Below are 19,664 nucleotides of genomic sequence, written 5' to 3' on the forward strand. Positions count from 1 at the left end.
TTATATCCAAGATTAGATCCTCTGTGACTAAATGTCTATTTTTGATATTTTTGGTCAGTTTACATGAGGTTGCATGTGTGTCTCCTTTTTTAGGGTGAGCATATTTGGATAGTTTTGGATGGGCCTGTTGATGCAATATGGATTGAAAACCTGAACTCTGTTCTGGATGATAATAAGACTCTGACTTTGGCCAATGGAGATCGTATTCCGATGTCCCCCAGTTGCAAAATTATTTTTGAACCTCACAACATTGACAATGCTTCCCCGGCAACAGTTTCTCGTAATGGCATGGTCTTCATGAGTTCTTCAGTGTTAGATTGGAAGCCTATCTTAACGGCTTGGCTGCAAACACTGCCTACTACATACTCTGATGTTCTTTGGAATTGCTTTAGTGCTGTATTTCAGGTACTTAATCATTTTAGAAAAAAAAAAAAATGGCATTCCTTATTCTTTATTAATGATGCATTGTTTAATCCTAAATGTTGTTTCAATTATTTACTTGTGTTTGTTTATGTAATAAAATAAGAATGAAGGATTTATAACCAAAAAAAAAAAAAAAAAAAAAGAAAGATCTCTACCATTAGTGAACAAGTGAGACTATATCAGATGAATAATCTGGATATTTCGTTTTGTCTGCGTAGGATATTTGGCAGTGAATTGTTAAATCCATGGTTATGTTATGGTGATGTCAAAACAGAAATGTTCTTTTTGCAATTGTTACTGCAATTTTAGTTCTTGTTAGGAGAACCTAACACCAGGGAAGTGGATGAATGTGTATTTTTTTTTTTTTAATGTGAAAAAGTAAGATCTGAAAGAAATGAAGCTCCATTCAAGCTATTGTAATCTTTCTCAATTTCAGTTGTAACAAGAACGCATTTGGTCCCTTATTTTTTTTTATGTATTTTTAAATGATATGTGGTAGCTCAAATTAATTGAAGGCGATTTGATGCTGTATGGTGTTCTGAACTTCAATAGAAGTGACTGCAGTATCCCCTCTGATTTCATAATCTGTGCATCTGTTCCAGAAGAGATTTTTGAGATGGCATCTCTTTGATACATTCTCTAAGTTCGGTTCAATCAATAGATACACAGAGAGGATTCAGAACATTCTTTCTCTTTATTTTACCCTAGCATACTGAATATTTTAAAAGTTTTCATTAGTATGATGGACAACGGTTCTAATGAATAATCTTAGCAGTATAATTTTTTTCAGTTGGAAAAAATTACTTATTTTTCTTTGAAAAGGTTTATAGAAATAATTACTTTTCAATCTTTCAGCTCTGTAATCTTTTGATTTCCCCACTTAAAATCTGTGGAACAAATGCAGCTTGTTGATATCGCTTCTCTTCCCATTTGCTCTCTTCTTCAGTTTTCCTGTGTGAGTTGAGTCAGACTTCACCAGGGCTTCTCCTGTAATCTTTTTTTTCTTTGTTGGATTTAAAAAATGCTGTTTATAATGAACTTTGAGTGACATTTTCTGAAAGATTATTTTTGCATTATGTTTTGGAATGTCTAGAATGCTAACAAATGTCTTCTCACAGATATGTTTCATTTTAGTGCCTGTTCACTTCATAACTGATGTTTAACAAGCTATTCATTTTGTTCTACCTCAAAAACATAATGATATGACATAGTATTTACTGCAGCAGCAAGAGAATCAATTCTGATAATGAATTTTAAAATATGCTTCCAAAGTAATGTATATGTGGGTCAATTTACTGCTTCTTTGCTACAATACTGTTTATATTTTTTGCTAAAACTTGCTCTGAAAATATAATAACAACGTTTAAAATACCCAAGCCTGAAGCAATAGCAATAAAGTCCTGAAAAATATGTATTTTATTAGATTGAGAGATGAAAATACAGTGAAATATGAAGTTAGTTCTGTGCTGAAGGCTGCGTTTGGAACTATCGAAATGTAAATGAAAGCTGTCATGCTGTCAGCTTTTTTTCACTCCTAATGAGCTATCTTTGCTGCTCACATAATAGAAGCGATGACAGTGATTTTACAGATGAGGGTAACACTACTTTTGTATTCAGATATCTCTTTTTACAGTTAATATTTCCCTCAGTGTATAAAAAAATGGATAACTAAATACTAAAAGAAAATTTGTGAAATAAGGTGCTTTAACAATGGTATCAAAGCCCAAATACAGAGCCAAGTCAATTTAATGCTAATATTAAGAAAAGCACATATATATAAGCAGCTTCCAGATATCTTTTTTTTTTCTTTTTTTTTTTTTTGAAGAAAATGAAGATTAGGCTGTAGATGGAAATACAGTAACTAAGGAGAGTCAGATTTTAAGTATACCTATAGAGGTCTTGTGAAGACAATCTAAATTGGAAACATTAACTAAAATTGAGTATGATACTTGCTTCAGTAATTCCAGTTTGCTTAAAAAACTCCCAGTGATCATATTTGGTAATGAAAATAGAATTTGTTGTTGAAAGCCTATATACTGGACAAAATAATCATTAATAAAGGTACAGCAAATAGCAGTTATGTAGGAGGAAGTCCCTGAGAATAATAGTTATGAATTAATGTAAAGAGTTTAATTCTTTTCATGTATAGTGAAATATTCCTGCAAGATATTAGCTTTTATGTAAAAGACAGGGATAAAGTGAAGAACAAAACAAAACAAAAAAAAAGAAGCAAGGCTCCAGTCTTATTGTGAATTAAGATTATATTTGAGTCCTTACTACTTCCGTGGCGTGTTTTATACAGGGTGACTGTGGGGTTGAACATTCATTGTCCCGGTCTCTGTTCTTTCTTCTCAGTAACATTCCCTGCTTGAGAGTAATTTCAATCATGGAATAGAGTGATTTCAAGTCAACTTCCATCCCCTTCCAATGTCTCTGCTCTCTTAAAGTTATAGTACCATTGTTTTTTTAAATCTGCAAATGTTGCTGCTATCTGTAATCAACAGATCTTATCTGATTGAAGTAATTATCCAAGACAGTTTTAAAGAATTGAAATAACTAACATAATTAAATTTACTTTTTTTTTTTTAATTTGATCACGCTCACTTTTTTTAATTTTATTTTTAAAGTCTGTTATCCTGGATGCCTTATTGTCCTATTCTAGGGAACTCCTAAAGTCCTCAAAATAGCAGTGTAGACAGATACGACATCTCTCTCCATCCATGTTAGATCTCACCCTAATTACATCTGGGTAAAGGTTGCCATTGCCTCTGGAGCACAGAGCTGAATGCATAATACAGACTTTTCTGTCTTTAATATTTAAATGCTGATGCTTAAAATAATATTAGAAATATTAATAACTTGGCATAATTTAGTTGTGTTTGTCAAAACCCTGTGAGCATGTTACCAACTTCTTGTCCTAAAGAGTATTCCAGAGTCCTGTGAATTCCACTGTAATTGGAAATGGCAGTGGGATATTTTCTCATACAAGTTTTTACGATGTGATTTCGTTTTTTAATCTTTTGAAAGATAGCGAGTTCCTGATCCAAATTGTTTGCAATTTTTGTTTATTGGCCCAACTCATTTTTCCAATTCTCCATCCAAACAAAATATTCTAATACATAGCTAACTCATGCTAATTGCTGTCTAGAACTTGCATCCTACTATCTGTCATATATTGTTTTAAAAATAAAGTACTGGTGTATATAGACCTAATGCTTTTCTTTTTTTTCCCATAAACTCGAAGAACAAAGATAACACAAACCCCACTGACATTTTAAGTAACATAAAACTTCTGTTTAAAACAGAGCTCCTTTAAGCACAGACAACAACTTTGACTTATGAAATATCTTTATTCTGAGTATCTCAAACCAATTGTTAAGCAATTTGAGGTTCTCAGTGTGGCAGTTATCCTATTATACAGATGAAGAAGCTGAATCTCAGAGAGACTTATGTCCAAGTTTTTAAGGTCTTTAGAACAGAATCTCCCACACTGCTGGCATGTAGATGGCAAGTGATGTTTTAGAACAATTCTGCTCTTCCCAGAGTGGACTTTACATCAATTTGCAACTTTGCTGAAGATCTTACAGAAAACTAGAGGCAGGCACAGTAGCCATCACCATAGAATAATCTGGAAAAGTCTGGATTAAATTTAAATTATTTGCAAAATTCCCTTTGGATATTGTCATAGTTCTACAGAAAAGAGTGTATTAGTTTAAAGAGGGTACATTGTGGTGCAATGAGAACTGATCAAATGTAAATTTATAGTGGTGAGGTCACGTGTTACATGCATATCATTGCAGCAGTTTGAGTGCTTCTATCTTCCCATTAGACAAATGGCAATGGTAGATTAAAATCTCCAGCGGAGAGCACAAATGGCAGATTTTTGATGTAACTGAAAAGCAGTCTTCAAATTGCTCTTTAGAAAATTGCTGTGCAGCTTATGTGAATAATTCTGCTGGCTGTGGTAAATCAAATTTTAAAGTATATTTTTGCTAGCCAATTTACTTGTTCTGTTCATACATTCGTAATTCCAGAAATGGGGAAAACATTTGTTAAGAACATAACAGAGAATATTGTTGAAATTAAGAAATTGGCCGTGTCTAAGAACGAAGCATACCCTTGAAACAGGGAAGCAGATTCCTAATTTTTTTTTTTTTGTTGTTGTTGTTTCCAGGATATGATCAATTTTGTTTTCTCTGCTGTGACACCAAAAATGGCAGTCTTAGAATGTATGTACATCAAACAAGCTATTGACCTTCTACAGGTAGATAAGACATCAGTTTTTCTATCTGTCATTCTGTTATTTGTTCTGGGATGTTGTCCTAGGATGGTGGTTGTCACATATTGCATCTGCTTTGCAGGGTTTATTGTCAGATCGAGATGAAAAGCAGCTCAGTGAGGAGCATATTGCTCGCTTGTTCATTTTTGCTGTAATGTGGTCAGTTGGAGCTCTTCTGGAACCTGATGACAGGTTGAAAATGGAGCTGTTCCTACGAAAGCATTCTGCAGTGAAAGAACTTCCAGCTGTGAATGGAGAAGAAACCATGTTTGAATTTGGCGTTAGTGCCAGTGGCCAGTGGGAGCATTGGTCAAAGAAGGTTCGTATGCTGTGACATGATAAGCTTTCTTAATGAGTATAAAGGAAAGATGTATTTGGTAAGAGACAGATTATTTTATCATTTAAGGTGCCCTTCATAATTCAGTTAAGGAGATTAACCCTATGAACTGCTCAAGAGTTTCCTTTTTGAAATACTTTTTTCTTTTCTTCATAAATATTTTTTGTGGAGAATGGAAACATGCATTTAAAATAGCTTTAGAAAAGAAACAGAAAAGTTATCTTAGGTTTGTCTGCTGCCTGTCACTGTAGTAATCTGTCTATCACCCAGCAAGAAAAAAAACTATCTTATTGTAATAGAGAATAGTGAAATGAAAATATCCCATTAGTATACTAACATTCTTTTACAAAAGCTTGGCAAGGTACTGCTTGCTTATAAATCAGTGCTTAGTTTTCAGGAAGAAAGATTTTGCAAATGCAGTGCGTTTGTTTTTGTGTTCTAATGTAAAGTGTCTGTGTGGCAATGTACAAAATCTTAAACATTTTTCATAACTTTCTCATTCAGGTTCCTGAATATATTTACCCTAGAGATTCAGTACCAGAATATACTTCCATTCTAGTTCCAAATGTAGACAGTGTTCGAACAGACTTTCTAATGTACACTATCATGAAGCAAGGAAAAGCTGTTTTGCTAATTGGGGAACAGGGAACAGGAAAAACAGTTATGATTAAGGTAGGTGGAATGGAAAAATGAGTTATATTTTCGTATGATAACATTGCAATAAAAATAATTGACATTGACAGAAGTGTTAAATTGAAGTGAAAGATCAATGCCTCCCACTGAGGCATTTTTCCAATACTCACATACTCTACAATCAAAAAACCAAAAGTATCTGTACTTTAGTACAAAGGGTTTATTTAAACTTTGCTAACCATGATCACAAGGTTGTGTGACATGTAAATGCTCTCTTATCTTTCTTTTCTTTGGATAAGCCAAACTGCTGATTTTGCTAAGGAAATATTAATTCTTGAAGGATTTAATTATTATTATTCCCATTTGCTTTCTCAGTGGTGAAATATATGAATTGATTTTTCTTTTACACCCTTGTTGCATGGACTTTCTTCACAAGCCACACTGAAAAGAAATAAGGAACATCCTTCTTGGGATAATATTTCAGAGGGGAAATTTAGTGCTCAAAATCTGCTCTCTTATTTTCTTCAGTGGAAAAGGCGAACTGCTCTTTCTGTGCAAAAAAATACGAACACAACTGCTATTAAATTAATGTATGTACTAATGACATGTAAAAATTAGTAACTTACTACAGAAGACAATAAAAAAAACATGAGCAAACACAAATTTCACATTAAACTTGAAATCCCTTTTAAAAAATGAAAAAATGTTATGGTTTTTAGCATGGTTTCTACAATTTTTAGGGAAATATGTATACTCTTTCATCAGTGAAGGATAGTTACATAAGCCTAACCTCCTGTTAGGACAACTGAATGTACTGTACAAGCATCTGTGCTTCTACTGGAGAATTTGTAGAGGCTTGGAAATTAAAAATATTTGAAAAAAACTGGCCTAAACTGACCTTTGGCTTTCGTAAAATCTGGAACCATTTTATGTCCTCCAGGGATGTGCTTTCTGTGCCCTGACATAAAGTGAATTGTACCAATGCCAGTTGCCATTAATACTACTTTTTCAGCTCAGCTGTTGATGCCAACATGCATGCCAGTGTAATGTCAACTTCTGTTCTTGGCACCAGCGGGAGAACTATTTTAGCAGAGTGCACAGGCGGGGTCTGGATGGTGGTCTCGACATTCTGCATGCTGGATTTTGGCCAGATACTGGCAACCTTGATCCTTCAGCTGCCATTCCTGTCCCTAAAAATAATTGGAACTGATTCTTGGGTGTTGCTTACCTAAAGTCTATTCTATGGAGCAGAGTATGTTCCTTACACATGGGAGTTTAGTGTCAAAAAAGTGCCAGTAGATATTTGATGTTATTTAAAGTTAAGACTGAAAATTAACTACCCCTACAAATGTTCCCCTTCTGCTTTCTCCTTCTGTAGAATTTAGCTTTTCAGTACCTAGTGAAAAAGAAATTTCCAGACATAAGCTTCTACTTTCATAAAGAAGTTAAAAAGATTTAATATAGAACTCTACGGGTACTAATCTGAAGGTTAGAGTAAGGCATCAGTGTATTAAATGAAGAACTTACAATGGAATGCTTCTTTAAGATCTTTACTTTGCACTCTGTATTCTTAATTGGTGAATTGCAGACTTGAAACTTGTGTGACAGCATTGAAAATTGCATACAGAACCTGATAGTTAACTAAATAAAATAACCTAATTGAATAAACTTATTTTTCAAAGATATTTCTTTGCACAGGTGTATATTTAGAGTGGTTGGGAGTGGTTATACATTCATGGTTGTGGTGAGTTGGCCTTGGCTGCTTAATCAGGAATGATAGAAGTTTACTTTTATGACATACCAAACATCTCTCATCATCACTTTTATAAAGATAAGAATATGAAGGATATTCAACTTTGTCATCATGGTGGGAGAACTAAGTCTTTAACAGAAATAATGTTAGAAATCTGGAATTTTTAATACTAATTTATGACCCAGGATTCTTATTAAACAAAACATTTCCATTGTTTTATATGTATGTCTTGGTATGACTCCAGGGTTACTTTTTTTTTTTATTTAAATTTTTTTGTAAAACCACTCTAAATAAAAAGAATGAATCTCTTGCTGTTTCAGGGCATTAGCAGCTGCTGTGGAAATTGTATGCGTTCATAAAACCCAAAGATTCCTTCATTAAGAGAAGATAAATATCAGTAAATCTAATCTATCTGTGTTTGATCTTACACTACTCTTCCTTTACTCTGCTTTAGTTGTTAGGTATGGTGTTATGATGTAAATGTAAAAATTTTTTTTTCACTCGTTCCTTGAAGATTGCTGTAACACATGATCATTAGTAACTTGAGTTTAGAAACCCCTCAACAATTACTAATGCAAAATTTATTTGCATCCTGAGTTGTCATATGTCTATTTGTTGAGATGCTTAGTAAATGTCTAAGTATAAAAACTTTTATACTTAGAAACTTTATAGAAAGCATGATTGGAGAGTTTTGATTTTAGATGGGGGACAGTATATTTATTTTAAATAAACTGCTGCTTGACATTTAAAAGTTACTATTTTTTGCAGGGCAGCTGGGCATCTCTGTATCCTGGCAACTGAAATAACCTGGAGTTACCAATTTAATTTGCTTAGAATTGGCTTATCTTACAGGGTTACATGAACAAGTATGATCCTGATGTTCACTTGTCCAAGTGTCTGAACTTTTCTTCTGCAACTCTACCAAATATGTTCCAAAGGAGCATAGAAAGTTACATAGATAAAAGAATGGGTACCACTTATGGTCCTCCAGCAGGGAAGAAAATGACTGTCTTTATTGATGACATCAACATGCCCGTGATTAATGAATGGGGTGATCAGGTAAAAGGAAACTGCTAACATTTGAGAACTGATGGTCTTATCATTATTACTAATGGAAACAGTGACCTACAGGTTTCAGAGGAAAGAAAGTGTAGGAAAAAAGTGTAATATGGACTAGATCAAATATGTCTCCTAAAAGCAATTTCCCCGAGGCAGTTTTTCTGTGGGTGATAAACTTTGGTGTCAACCTCAAAGGATTGCCAGCGTCAAGCCATTTGGTACAGACATTATAGATTCTAAATCTTTTGTTTTGTCTACATACAGAGCCTGCAGAATTTACAAGCTATCTGTACTAAAACAAGTTTGAGAAAGAATGTATACAAATACAGGTAGAAATTCTTTCCTTCCATCCACTCTGGACTTTAAAATACAGTTATTTTTAGGTGAAATCTCATGCTACAGTAGACACACAAGTCTAGTGAGCTGCTTGGAGGTACTAATGAATGCTTTATTGACCTGTACCCCAAAACTTTGACTTTAAAAGACTTGCTTATATAGTCATATTCCTCCACCTTATGTAGCTCTGTAATCCTGTTTTCTCGCTACCTCTATACAGGTGAAAGTGTGACTGTATTTTGTGCTGAACTAACCATTCTATGTCACTCATCTGTATACCCATGTCAATCTGAAAAAATAGTCTGACTGGATGTAACTTCAAAGATACACATTTTCTTAGCTTAATATTATGGAAACTGAATTGAATGCTAAACCTCACTACTACTTAGCTCACAAAGTTTAGATACAGCTAATTCATTGCACTGGGGCTCTTCTTACAATTTTGTATAATTGTAAATTGCTAAATGCCCAACAAAATACCTGAAATTCAGAAATATGGGAGATGTTTCCTTTTGTTTACTGATTTGTTGTACTACAGATTTTCTCTTCTTTCCTTCTCCTTCTTCTTCTTTTTTTTTTTTTTTTTTTTTTTTTTTTTTTAAGTGGAAAACCCTGAAATACTTACCTGCTCCATTTCTTTTTTTTTGGGGGGGGATAACTAGGTCACCAATGAGATTGTAAGACAATTGATGGAACAGAAAGGTTTCTACAACTTGGAGAAGCCAGGTGAATTTACGAACGTGGTTGATATTCAGTTTGTAGCTGCAATGATTCACCCTGGGGGAGGTCGGAATGACATCCCACAACGCCTGAAACGCCAGTTCACCATCTACAACTGCACGCTACCTTCCAGTTCATCTATTGACAAAATATTTCGAACAGTAGCTGAAGGCTATTTCTGTGAGCAACGAGGTTTTTCTGAGGAAATATGTAAACTGGCTTCTGCATTAGTATCTACAACACGAAAAGTATGGCAAACAACAAAAGCAAAGGTAAATTTATGTCCATTATGAAGTCTATGAAGCATCTGACCGTGACAAAATAATAAGACCAAGACTTTCTTTTACTGCCATGTGTGGATACCTGTAGGTATATCTGTTGTCTGAAGTTCCCATTATGAATTTTTTTAATATAAGTACCTCACTATTTGTCTAACAAAATTTAAGCATAATACAGAGAGCGTACTTGATGAGAACATTTAGATGTCTTCTATTTGAGAAAATGTAAAGGGCAAAAGGAACCATACATTAAAAATCAAACAGGAATCTTCTAAAAGGATGTTTAGAATTATGAGAAAATTTAAAGATCTGACAAAGTCAATTTCAATAATTCACCATCAGTCCTGGCAATCTAGGGAGGTCCTTGTTGACTGGAGGTTGGCAGATGCAGCCCAGTCTACAAGAAGAGCATGAAGGAGAATCCAGGGAACTAGAAGCCTATCAGTCTGACCTTGGTACCAGGAAACGTCATGGAGCAGATTGTCTTGAATGTCACCACATGGCACATATGGGACAAACAAATGATCAGAAGCAGCCTGCATGTGTTTACAAAAGGCAGGTCCTTCCTAATTAACCTGCCTGACTAACCTTCTATATCAAAATGACCCATTTAGTAGACGAGAGAGAGGCTGTGGATGTTGTTTACCTGAACTGTAGTAAAGCATTTGACATGTGTTTGCTTAGTATTCTCATGTCCAAGCTCATGGCTTGGATAGGTGTGTTGTTCTGTAGGTAAAGAACTGGTTGGATAGCTGGGCTTAAAGAGTCATGGTGAATGGAGTTCCATCCATTTGGTGGCTGATCACCCATAGTGTTTTGCAGGAGTTAATATTGAGCCCATCTGTCTTTTAGCTTTCCAATTAGCTGACAGTGTTGATCTGCTTAGGGTAGGAAGGTTTTGTAGAGGGATATGGATGGGCTAGGCCCATAGGATGAGTCCAGTTGCATGACTAGAAAAGGACTTGAGGGTCCTGGTCAACAACTAGCTGAACACGAGCCAGCAGTGTACCCAGATGTCCTAGAAGGCCAGTGTCATTCTGGCCAGAAATAGCGTGAATAAGGGCGTTGTTGTTCCTTGTACATGTCCACCGGGAGACTATGCTTCAAGTGGGCCCCTCACTTTAAAAAGAATATTTGATTGCTTGAGTCTGTCCAGAGAAGAGCAACAAAGCTGGTGAAGGGACTAGAAATCAAAAGTCATGAAGACTGACTGAGGAAATTAGGGCTGTTTAGTTTGGAGAAGAAGAGGCTGAGAGGAGACCTCATCTCTCTCTTTGAACAACTACTTGAAAGGAGATTGCAGAAAGAAAAATGTTTGTCTTTTTTTTTCTCAGGTGAAATGAAAAGCTGGATACAGGCATGGAATGAAATTTGGAAAGTTAAAATTACAGCATAGAGATGCCCTTTTTTTTTTAAGTGAAAAAAGTGGAGGAGGGTAGTGGAAAGGATAGATATGGTTTTGATATGTGATCTGTCGATGTAAACTTGGCTTATATAGAGAAATAGCGACTTCCTCGTGTAGTTTTGGAAAGGATGAAAAAAGAGTGACAGAAATTATTTGGAAGAAAGAGTATGAAAAATGCTACAATTTAAGCAATATTGATGTTCTTACTGTTGCCTTTAATGCCATTGTTAACTAACTTTTCTTGGCTACTTTCCAGTCTGCATTACTGAAACCTGTAAGATTCAAAGAAACTTGTGTGAAATTTGTGTGAAATTAAAGAGCTGGTTATTACTACTGTCATTTCTTCATTTTTACCTTTGCTTTTTAAATGCTAAGTGTGCATTTCTGCTATAACGTAATATTTATGTTGAAGTTTGTGAAAATATACAGTATTAATTTAACTCTAACTAGGAAATATTTAGTAGTTATTTGAACATAGATTATGATGTTCTTTTGCAGATCTTACCAACTCCAGCTAAATTTCATTACATCTTTAATTTACGAGACCTTAGTCGTATTTGGCAAGGAATGCTAACTGTTACTTCTGAAGTCTGCCAGAGCATCAGTGTTTTGGTAGCCTTGTTCCAGCATGAATGCAGACGTGTTATTGCAGACAGGTTCATCAGCCAAAGTGACAAAGACTGGTTTGAAGATATGATGAAAAAGGTAGGCAAATAGCATTAAAGTATTTGCTGCAGAAAGGGACCGATAAAATGTTTCATAATTAAAATGATCCTTAATGTATTGTTGTAGACTGCTGCTGCAGAACACAATCAAAATCTATTTGAAGATGGATCTACAGAATTATACTTTGCAGATTTTTTGCGTGATGCCCCAGAAGCCACTGGAGACGAGCCTGATGATGTAGAATTGAAGGCTCCTAAAATTTATGAACCTATCCCATCTTTGGATTATTTGGCTGAAAGATTACAAATGTTCATGCAACAGTACAATGAAAGCATCAGAGGATCAAAGATGGATTTAGTATTTTTCAAGGTATTAGTGCTTCTAGTTATGTTATTACAAAACCACCTGATCTTTTGCACTTTACCGATGCGTGTGTTTTAAACTCTTCCTTCAGATTATTCTTGGAGATAGCTGAAATGGCAAAACATGTATCCAGTGATCCTTATAGATATATAAAGGCATATCTGTGTCTCCCAAATGCTTTAATTCTCAAAAATTATCCCATCTTTTTATAGTTCACCATTTTTTATTTCTCCTGTCTTGCATAATCCAACGCACAAGTTATTTGTTTCTACAGTTCACATCATACTGGTCATCTGGCTCAAAGGTCTATTGATGCTTGGTGCTCTTTTATCTTTAGATTGGGTTATTTAGTTGATTTTTAGAACATTTCAGATTATTTGTTACTCTAAGATAAAAACCACAGTTGAATAAGAAATTTCTATAGCATACTTATACTTTTGGCAGCCTACGTAGAGAGACTGTAAGTAGCTCACCTAAAAAGTTGGAGGAGGCTGTCAATCTGCTTCCTTTCTAGTTTTCCTCCAAGTCCTTAAGGAGACATATGTTTGATTCTGCTATGTACAAATATCACATATAACAGCGTGTCATATGAGCTTCATACAGGGACATTTCTCCTGGACTAGGTCTGCTGGTCACTGAAGAAAAGGGAAATCTCTTGTTGATTCTGTTGAATACAGGACTGAGTATTCGGCAACTGGCTTCAAAGAAGGTCTCTAGCTGTTCTGAGGCAGTTGCTTAGTTATGTGCTTCTAGATAAATATACACTGTATTATTTTTTATATCTTAACACCCCCCCTCCCCTGCCCCATCCCCCGCCCCTTTTTTTTTTTTTTCAATACATAGGATGCAATCATTCATTTGATTAAAATATCACGGATTATTCGTACTCCACAAGGAAATGCGTTGTTGGTTGGTGTGGGTGGATCTGGAAAACAGAGTCTGACCAGACTAGCATCATATATTGCTGGATACGAGAGCTTTCAGATTACTTTAACAAGGTAACACAATACAGTGTACGTAGATATTTCCTATAGAAATGAACTCCAAACATGCGTTAAAGCAATGCAAACCTGTCAAACATTTTATCCCTCACTGTAAACTACATTTTCAACCAAAAGCACCTGTGTAAATACACAATCCGTAGATGACTGACCCTGGGTCTTTGTTTTGGGGCCGTTATGCCATTAAGTCTTCCTTTCTTTCAGCATTTGACTTTGCAATGCATGCTTGTAAATTCCCTCTAAATCATTTTACACTGAAGGTATGGCTGGGGGAAATAGTAACTTTTGTTACAGATGCCTACAGAACCCAGACTGTATTATTACAACTGTTACTATTACTTAATAGTGGGTAGTAGTGAAATTTAGTAATTTGTGGAAACTGAGGGGAAGAGAAGGGAACTCTTGATTTATCTATCTTATCTATTTGTTAGAGCCCTGTATTTTAAGTTGCATTTATTTGGTTTCTTTTCAGAGGGAGAAGGAGTCAGGAGGAGGATGAGTAGAAACAGAATAGGAAATAAGGTTTCCTCTGCCTTTATTCTGTAGATGTTGTTTTGAAACAACAGTCCCTGTCATTCCTCACTAGAGAATTGGAAGAGATCTTTACAATTAATTATTTGTCAGCGTTACCACTTAATTGTCTGGAAGGTGTTCATTTAAATCTTCCTGAAGCAACTGAGAGTGTAATGACTACCCTTCCCCTGTTTATCATTTTAAATAGCATTTACAGGGTTAAGAATCCATGACTGGCAGTGTGTATTTCTCTGTTTTCGAGGGTGGATAGTGATAGGACAAGGGGGAATGATTTTAAACTGAGACAGGGGAGGTTTAGGTTAGCTATTAGGAAGAAGTTTTTCGCACAGAGGGTGGTGATGCAGTAGAATAGGTTGCCCAAGGAGGTTGTGGATGCCCCATCCCTGGAGGCATTCAAGGCCAGGCTGGATGTGGCTCTGGGCAGCCTGGTCTGGTGGCTGGTGACCCTGCACATAGCAGAGGAGTTGAAACTAGATGATCATTGTGGTCCTTTTCAACCCAGGCCATTCTATGATTCTATTTCTCTTTGAAAACTACAGAACATGTTGAGAATTTTTCACTTGTACGTTCTTACCAGAATACCACAAATCATCTGTAGTAATTATAGTTCACACTAGCAAATTGAACTGTTAGATTGTTGCACAATTTCTACAGTGCTTTCATTCAAGGTATTTGTAGAGTTATGTTAAGATGGAGGTGCAAGGGCACTAGAAGATTTTCTGTATGGTATAATTTCAAAACAGAGTTTTGTTTTCAAATATTGAACAGTGCATTGTCTGTATTACGTTACGTAGGACTCTTGGAAATTAATTGATTTCAAAGAACACAAGTGCCTAATTCCTGCAATTTAATAATGCAAGGACAAAATGGAAAAAAATCTGGCATTTTATTAACTTCAGTTTACTTTTCTTGATATTTCTCAATCTGAATCATTAATTTGCATGGAATTCATCAGAATCATTCTTGTATGTGCCAACTGTAAGAGGTGTAAGGAATGAATCAGCCCAAGTGATAATATGTTCAATATTACGAATATTGACAATATAATAACACAAATAACACAATAGAAAACTCAGCTGTGCTTATTCGTGTCTCTTAGTGATTTTATTTAATGTTCTCTTAATATCTTTGAAAGATAATACATCGGTATTTAAGTTTAACAGCAGTGGGTAACAGAACCTACTTGACAACTTTGTCCAGCTATACTAACCTTCAATTTGAACAAAGAGCTTAAGTCTACAATCTTCAGGGATGCAAAACATCTGTATCATGCATATGTTAAAGATAGCATTACTCTTACATTTTATTTTCTAGCACCTTATTCTATTGGTTTCACCTCCTCTCCTATGATTTATGGAACCAATCATTCACTTTGGGAAAATATTTAATTAAAAAAATCTCTGAAAAATGAAAGTGGATGATACAGTGTCATGGTTTCATGAATTTTTGTTATCAGTAGTCAACATCATAACATCATGTTTTTCCCCTGCCCTATTAGTCACAGAACCAGGCTGAACCAGCCCATAAATCATGGACATACAGTATTTATTTCATATGTAGAATTTTATCCTGCCTGAATAAACTGAGCTGTATGAAAGGTATTTCCCAGAATGATCTATCATTTTTGTTCTCTCTTTCTTTAATTCTTTTCTGTCCCAGAACATATGCCACCAATAACTTCTTGGATGATCTGAAAATCTTGTACCGCACTGCTGGGCAAAAAGGAAAGGGCATTGTCTTTATATGCACAGACAACGAAATCAGAGATGAATCTTTTCTTGAGTACCTGAATAATGTTTTGGCTTCAGGTGAAGTCTCAAATCTTTTTGCACGAGATGAAATAGGTGAAATCACACAAGATCTGATACCAGCAATGAGGAAAGAGTATCCAAAGCATACTCCCACTGGTGAAAATCTTTATAATTACTTTCTTACTCGAGTTCGCAATAACTTGCACGTGGTACTTTGTTTTTCTCCTGTTGGGGAGAAGTTCAGAACTCGTGCACTCAAATTTCCAGCTCTGATTTCAGGCTGTACCATGGACTGGTTCCAGCGCTGGCCTAAAGATGCTCTTGTAGCAGTTGCACAACATTTTTTAGTTTCCTACCCTATAGAGTGCACAGATGAAGTAAAACAAAGTGTTATTATCACCATGGGAATATTTCAAGATATTGTAGCTGAAAAATGTGTTGAGTACTTTGAACGATACAGACGCCGAACGTTTGTAACTCCAAAATCTTACCTGTCCTTCATTGGAGGCTACAAAGCTATTTATAAAGAGAAGTTTGCCAGTGTTGGAAGTTTGTCTGAACGTATGAGAACAGGTACTGTAAATTTTGGCTGTGTATTTTTTTATATATATTTATTTTTTAAGTTGAGAAGAATCAGAATGTTAAAGAGTTAATTCTTACATGTCTAGAGAGTTAGCTTATGGACTTGAACTGTGAGCTCACTTTCATTTGGAAGCAGGCTGTCTTATTTTCAGCTGTGTTGTGTATGATTACAAAACATATGGAGTTTTTGTTTTGAGGAACTTTGTGAATATTGCATATTGCAGATGAGTGTTTAAAATAGCACCAGTTAGCAGCTAAAATACCTAAAGCTCTTGCTTCTATATGCCTGTATGCCACAGCACTACTGACTTCCTAGTTTTCACATTTAAACATACTAAAATTAAATCCGAGGGAAAATATGTAATAATCAGATTCAGTCAGATTATTTTAAATAAACATTATATAGCATGCATAAAATTACTAAAATAGTGCACTGCATACACAGTTAACAAATGGTTTCTGAAATTGAATGGTGTTTAGAACTGGAAATGAACTGAAATCATTTCTTCTACTGCCACCAACTTCAGAATAGTGCTATTTACACACATCTGCTTGGATAGATGGTGACTGGATGACTGGAATGAACATTTGTGCTTTTTTTTTTTTTTTTTGAAGGTTAGAGAGATTTACATGATTTGCATGCATGCATTTACTAATAAGGATTTTTATACATATAGATACAAGTAATTTTTTCATCCTTTGATAAAATTTTTGAAATATTGCTCAAGAATCTAGCCTCCCTACTCATCTGGATCTTTATATGTTTAATGTAGAAGCTCAGCCTAATCTCACCTTCCCTTGCATTATTTGGGGTGTCAGGTTCCTCTTCTCTGTTCTGTGGATCTTAGGAACAGTTTAGTACTTCATATAGTCTTGTGAATTTTGCACTGCTTGCATTTTTTAGCATCCCTCTCACATACAAAAATATAAGTGATCAATGACAGATTCTGAGAACTTATTATCCATAAAATAATAATAATAAAATACATGAAATATTAAACAAATATTAACCCTGCTTTATCTAGGTGGGGATTACTCACTGGTATTTCTAAATGTGAATATGAGTGACTTATTTTCAGTATCCAGACCACTTCTCTGAGATTTTTCTCTCATGTACTCATATTGCTGCATGGAATTTATTTTACACAGGTCTTGCAAAACTGATGGAAGCTGAGGTTTCAGTAAATCAGCTTTCCAAAGAGCTGGTGATGAAGGAGAAAGATTTGGCTGTAGCTTCAAAAAAAGCTGATGAAGTTTTATTGGAAGTAACAATGAAAGCCCAAGCTGCCGAAAAGGTGAAAATGCAGGTGCAAAAGGTAAAAGACAAAGCTCAGGTCATTGTGGATGACATTGCCATTGACAAAGCAGCAGCAGAAGAGAAGCTTGAAGCTGCAAGACCTGCTTTGGAAGAAGCAGAGGCAGCCCTGCAGGTCAGAATCAAAGATACTCTGAACATACATGTATTTTGCAATTGCTGTTTGTGGAATATTGTGGTTGAAAACATAAAATAATATGAAAGGTCTAGCAGTGACCTGGTAGAAAAAAAACCTGAAAAGCGAGGTAGTGGAGTGGTAAGATAAGAAGTACCTCTGCCGTCAGGTAATAAAATGAGTCACTTAGTGGTACAGGCAGTCTGGCCTTTCTGTAGTGCTACTTCTGGATCACCTGCAAAACTGAAGCAGTGGCATTAAATATGCAGTCCCCTGCAAAACATCTTTCTCTACCATCAAGTGATGGCTTAAATAAATTGATTATTTTCTTCTCTTTACAGACAATAAAGCCCTCTGACATTGCAACTGTTCGCAAACTGGGTAAACCTCCTCACTTGATAATGCGAATAATGGATTGTGTGCTACTTTTATTCCAAAGGAAAATAGACTCAGTAACAATTGATCAAGAACGCCCATGTGTGAAGCCATCATGGACTGAGGCTCTGAAACTAATGAATAACTCTGGATTTCTTGGCATGTTGCTTAGTTTTCAGAAGGTAAGGAGTTGTTAATGGCATTATTACTCCCATAGCTATCTTAGAGATCAGGTAAAATCATTCTCACATTTGTGTGTTATATCATCCACAGGAACAGAAGGACATAGATAGTCTGAAACACATTAGGTTTTGTGCATCTATTGTTATTGGCTGATAACTGTTTTTCTCTCCATTTTCATGGTTCTTTATTTCAGCAAACTTTCTCCTGGACTACACAGTTATTATGGTAATTATACAATTTTTCCAAGTACTGAATCAAATCTTGAGAAGCTTGATTGTATCTTTATTCAAGCAGCTCTTGCTTCTCAGTAGGAATTTGCTAAAAAGGGTCCACTGTTGATTTTTTTGGTTGTTTTCCCGTCTCTAGTGAGATGGTCTCCATCTACCAGACCTGTTTGCGTATAAAGTGCTCCAGAACACCATCTCCCAAATTGTTTGATGGGGAGGAAATATAAAAGAGAATGAAAAACCTGCAAAAATACAGAGCTACTGCAAACTTTTGGGACTATATTATTAGAAAAGTATTAAAGTGCAGAATGATCAACCAAATGAAAAAAAACAAACAGATTTTTACTTCTTTCAGGGGCAAAAGCCTGCCCCATTTACACCAACATTCTCTAGACTGTGGTGCAAGGGGAATTTCTTGCCAGGGAAGAGAAGATGTACCTAGACATGTAGCTAGACCAGAAGAAGACCTGGGATGGATTATAGAATGGCAAAATCAGGGCTCAACTCTCAATCCAGAAAACCAAGCAGGTTTTGGCAAAACCTGTGTTTTCTGCAATGTTGCAGAAAACTCTGTTCATTTGTGCATGGATTCTTAAATCAGCTTCAGCTGTGCATTTTGCTGATGTCTTTTTAAGCTACTGGAGTTCTTCCATTGTGCAGATGTGGCTTGAAACTGCTACTCTTGCTATCCCTAGGAGCTGCTTCTCCCTGTGAGCCATATTGACATGGCAGCATGTGGAATACTTATGCAATCTCTGCAGACAGTCTCCTTCTGGGGCTATCAATCTGGCCACTTTTCCCAGTGCTGCCTTCTCTAAACAGATAGAGGAAGTGAGTTCAAAGATAATGGGGATCAATTATACACTCCTTACTCAAGCATATGAGGTTTCCAGTTTTAGCACTTATCGGTGCTACATGTTCTTGCTGGTAGTTTGGAACACATTTAACTTTATTCAGAGCAATCTGAACAGCCTCTGTGAGGCTATGTTCCTGCAGGAACTCATACTGATGAGTGTGACAAGGAATTCCAGATTCTGTCTATCCCTGATGAAGTACTTTCTATGTCATCCCATTGCCTTATTTCTTCTTTCCAGTATTGACCATACGTGAGAAGTAAGGCTGTCATGTCTGGAGTTCTGAGTATACTATACTGTTTTTTTTGGTTTTTTTTTTTGTTTTTTTTTTTTGTGAGATTTTTGATGTTTTCTTATTTTTGTTGTGCAAGGAAGATCAGTGGAAGAAAAAAAACTCCTAGGGCTTAAAATTTGTTCCTCGAAAAGAAAAGAATGACATGTGAATAGGATCTTAGGCCACTGTTGTTCGGTCTTT

The 19,664-nt window shown here is 35.6% G+C and overlaps 1 protein-coding gene across 1 annotated transcript in view; it reads left to right on the plus strand.

The window, feature by feature from the left end:
- LOC306945115 (dynein axonemal heavy chain 5-like) overlaps positions 1-19,664 on the plus strand; it is a gene marked incomplete at both ends in the record, with an annotated part of 145,964 nt that overhangs the window by 63,957 nt on the left and 62,343 nt on the right. The window contains 12 exons of the mRNA XM_079533823.1: positions 94-405; positions 4,598-4,687; positions 4,785-5,021; positions 5,544-5,711; positions 8,278-8,484; positions 9,483-9,812; positions 11,722-11,928; positions 12,016-12,258; positions 13,096-13,250; positions 15,447-16,111; positions 17,270-17,550; positions 17,892-18,107. Of these exons, the coding sequence (XP_079389949.1) occupies positions 94-405; positions 4,598-4,687; positions 4,785-5,021; positions 5,544-5,711; positions 8,278-8,484; positions 9,483-9,812; positions 11,722-11,928; positions 12,016-12,258; positions 13,096-13,250; positions 15,447-16,111; positions 17,270-17,550; positions 17,892-18,107 (3,111 nt within the window). The remainder of the gene's footprint in view (positions 1-93; positions 406-4,597; positions 4,688-4,784; positions 5,022-5,543; positions 5,712-8,277; positions 8,485-9,482; positions 9,813-11,721; positions 11,929-12,015; positions 12,259-13,095; positions 13,251-15,446; positions 16,112-17,269; positions 17,551-17,891; positions 18,108-19,664) is intronic.

The sequence above is a fragment of the Tetrao urogallus genome (assembly GCF_951394365.1).
Source record: "Tetrao urogallus genome assembly, chromosome: 3".
Lineage (NCBI taxonomy): Eukaryota > Metazoa > Chordata > Aves > Galliformes > Phasianidae > Tetrao > Tetrao urogallus.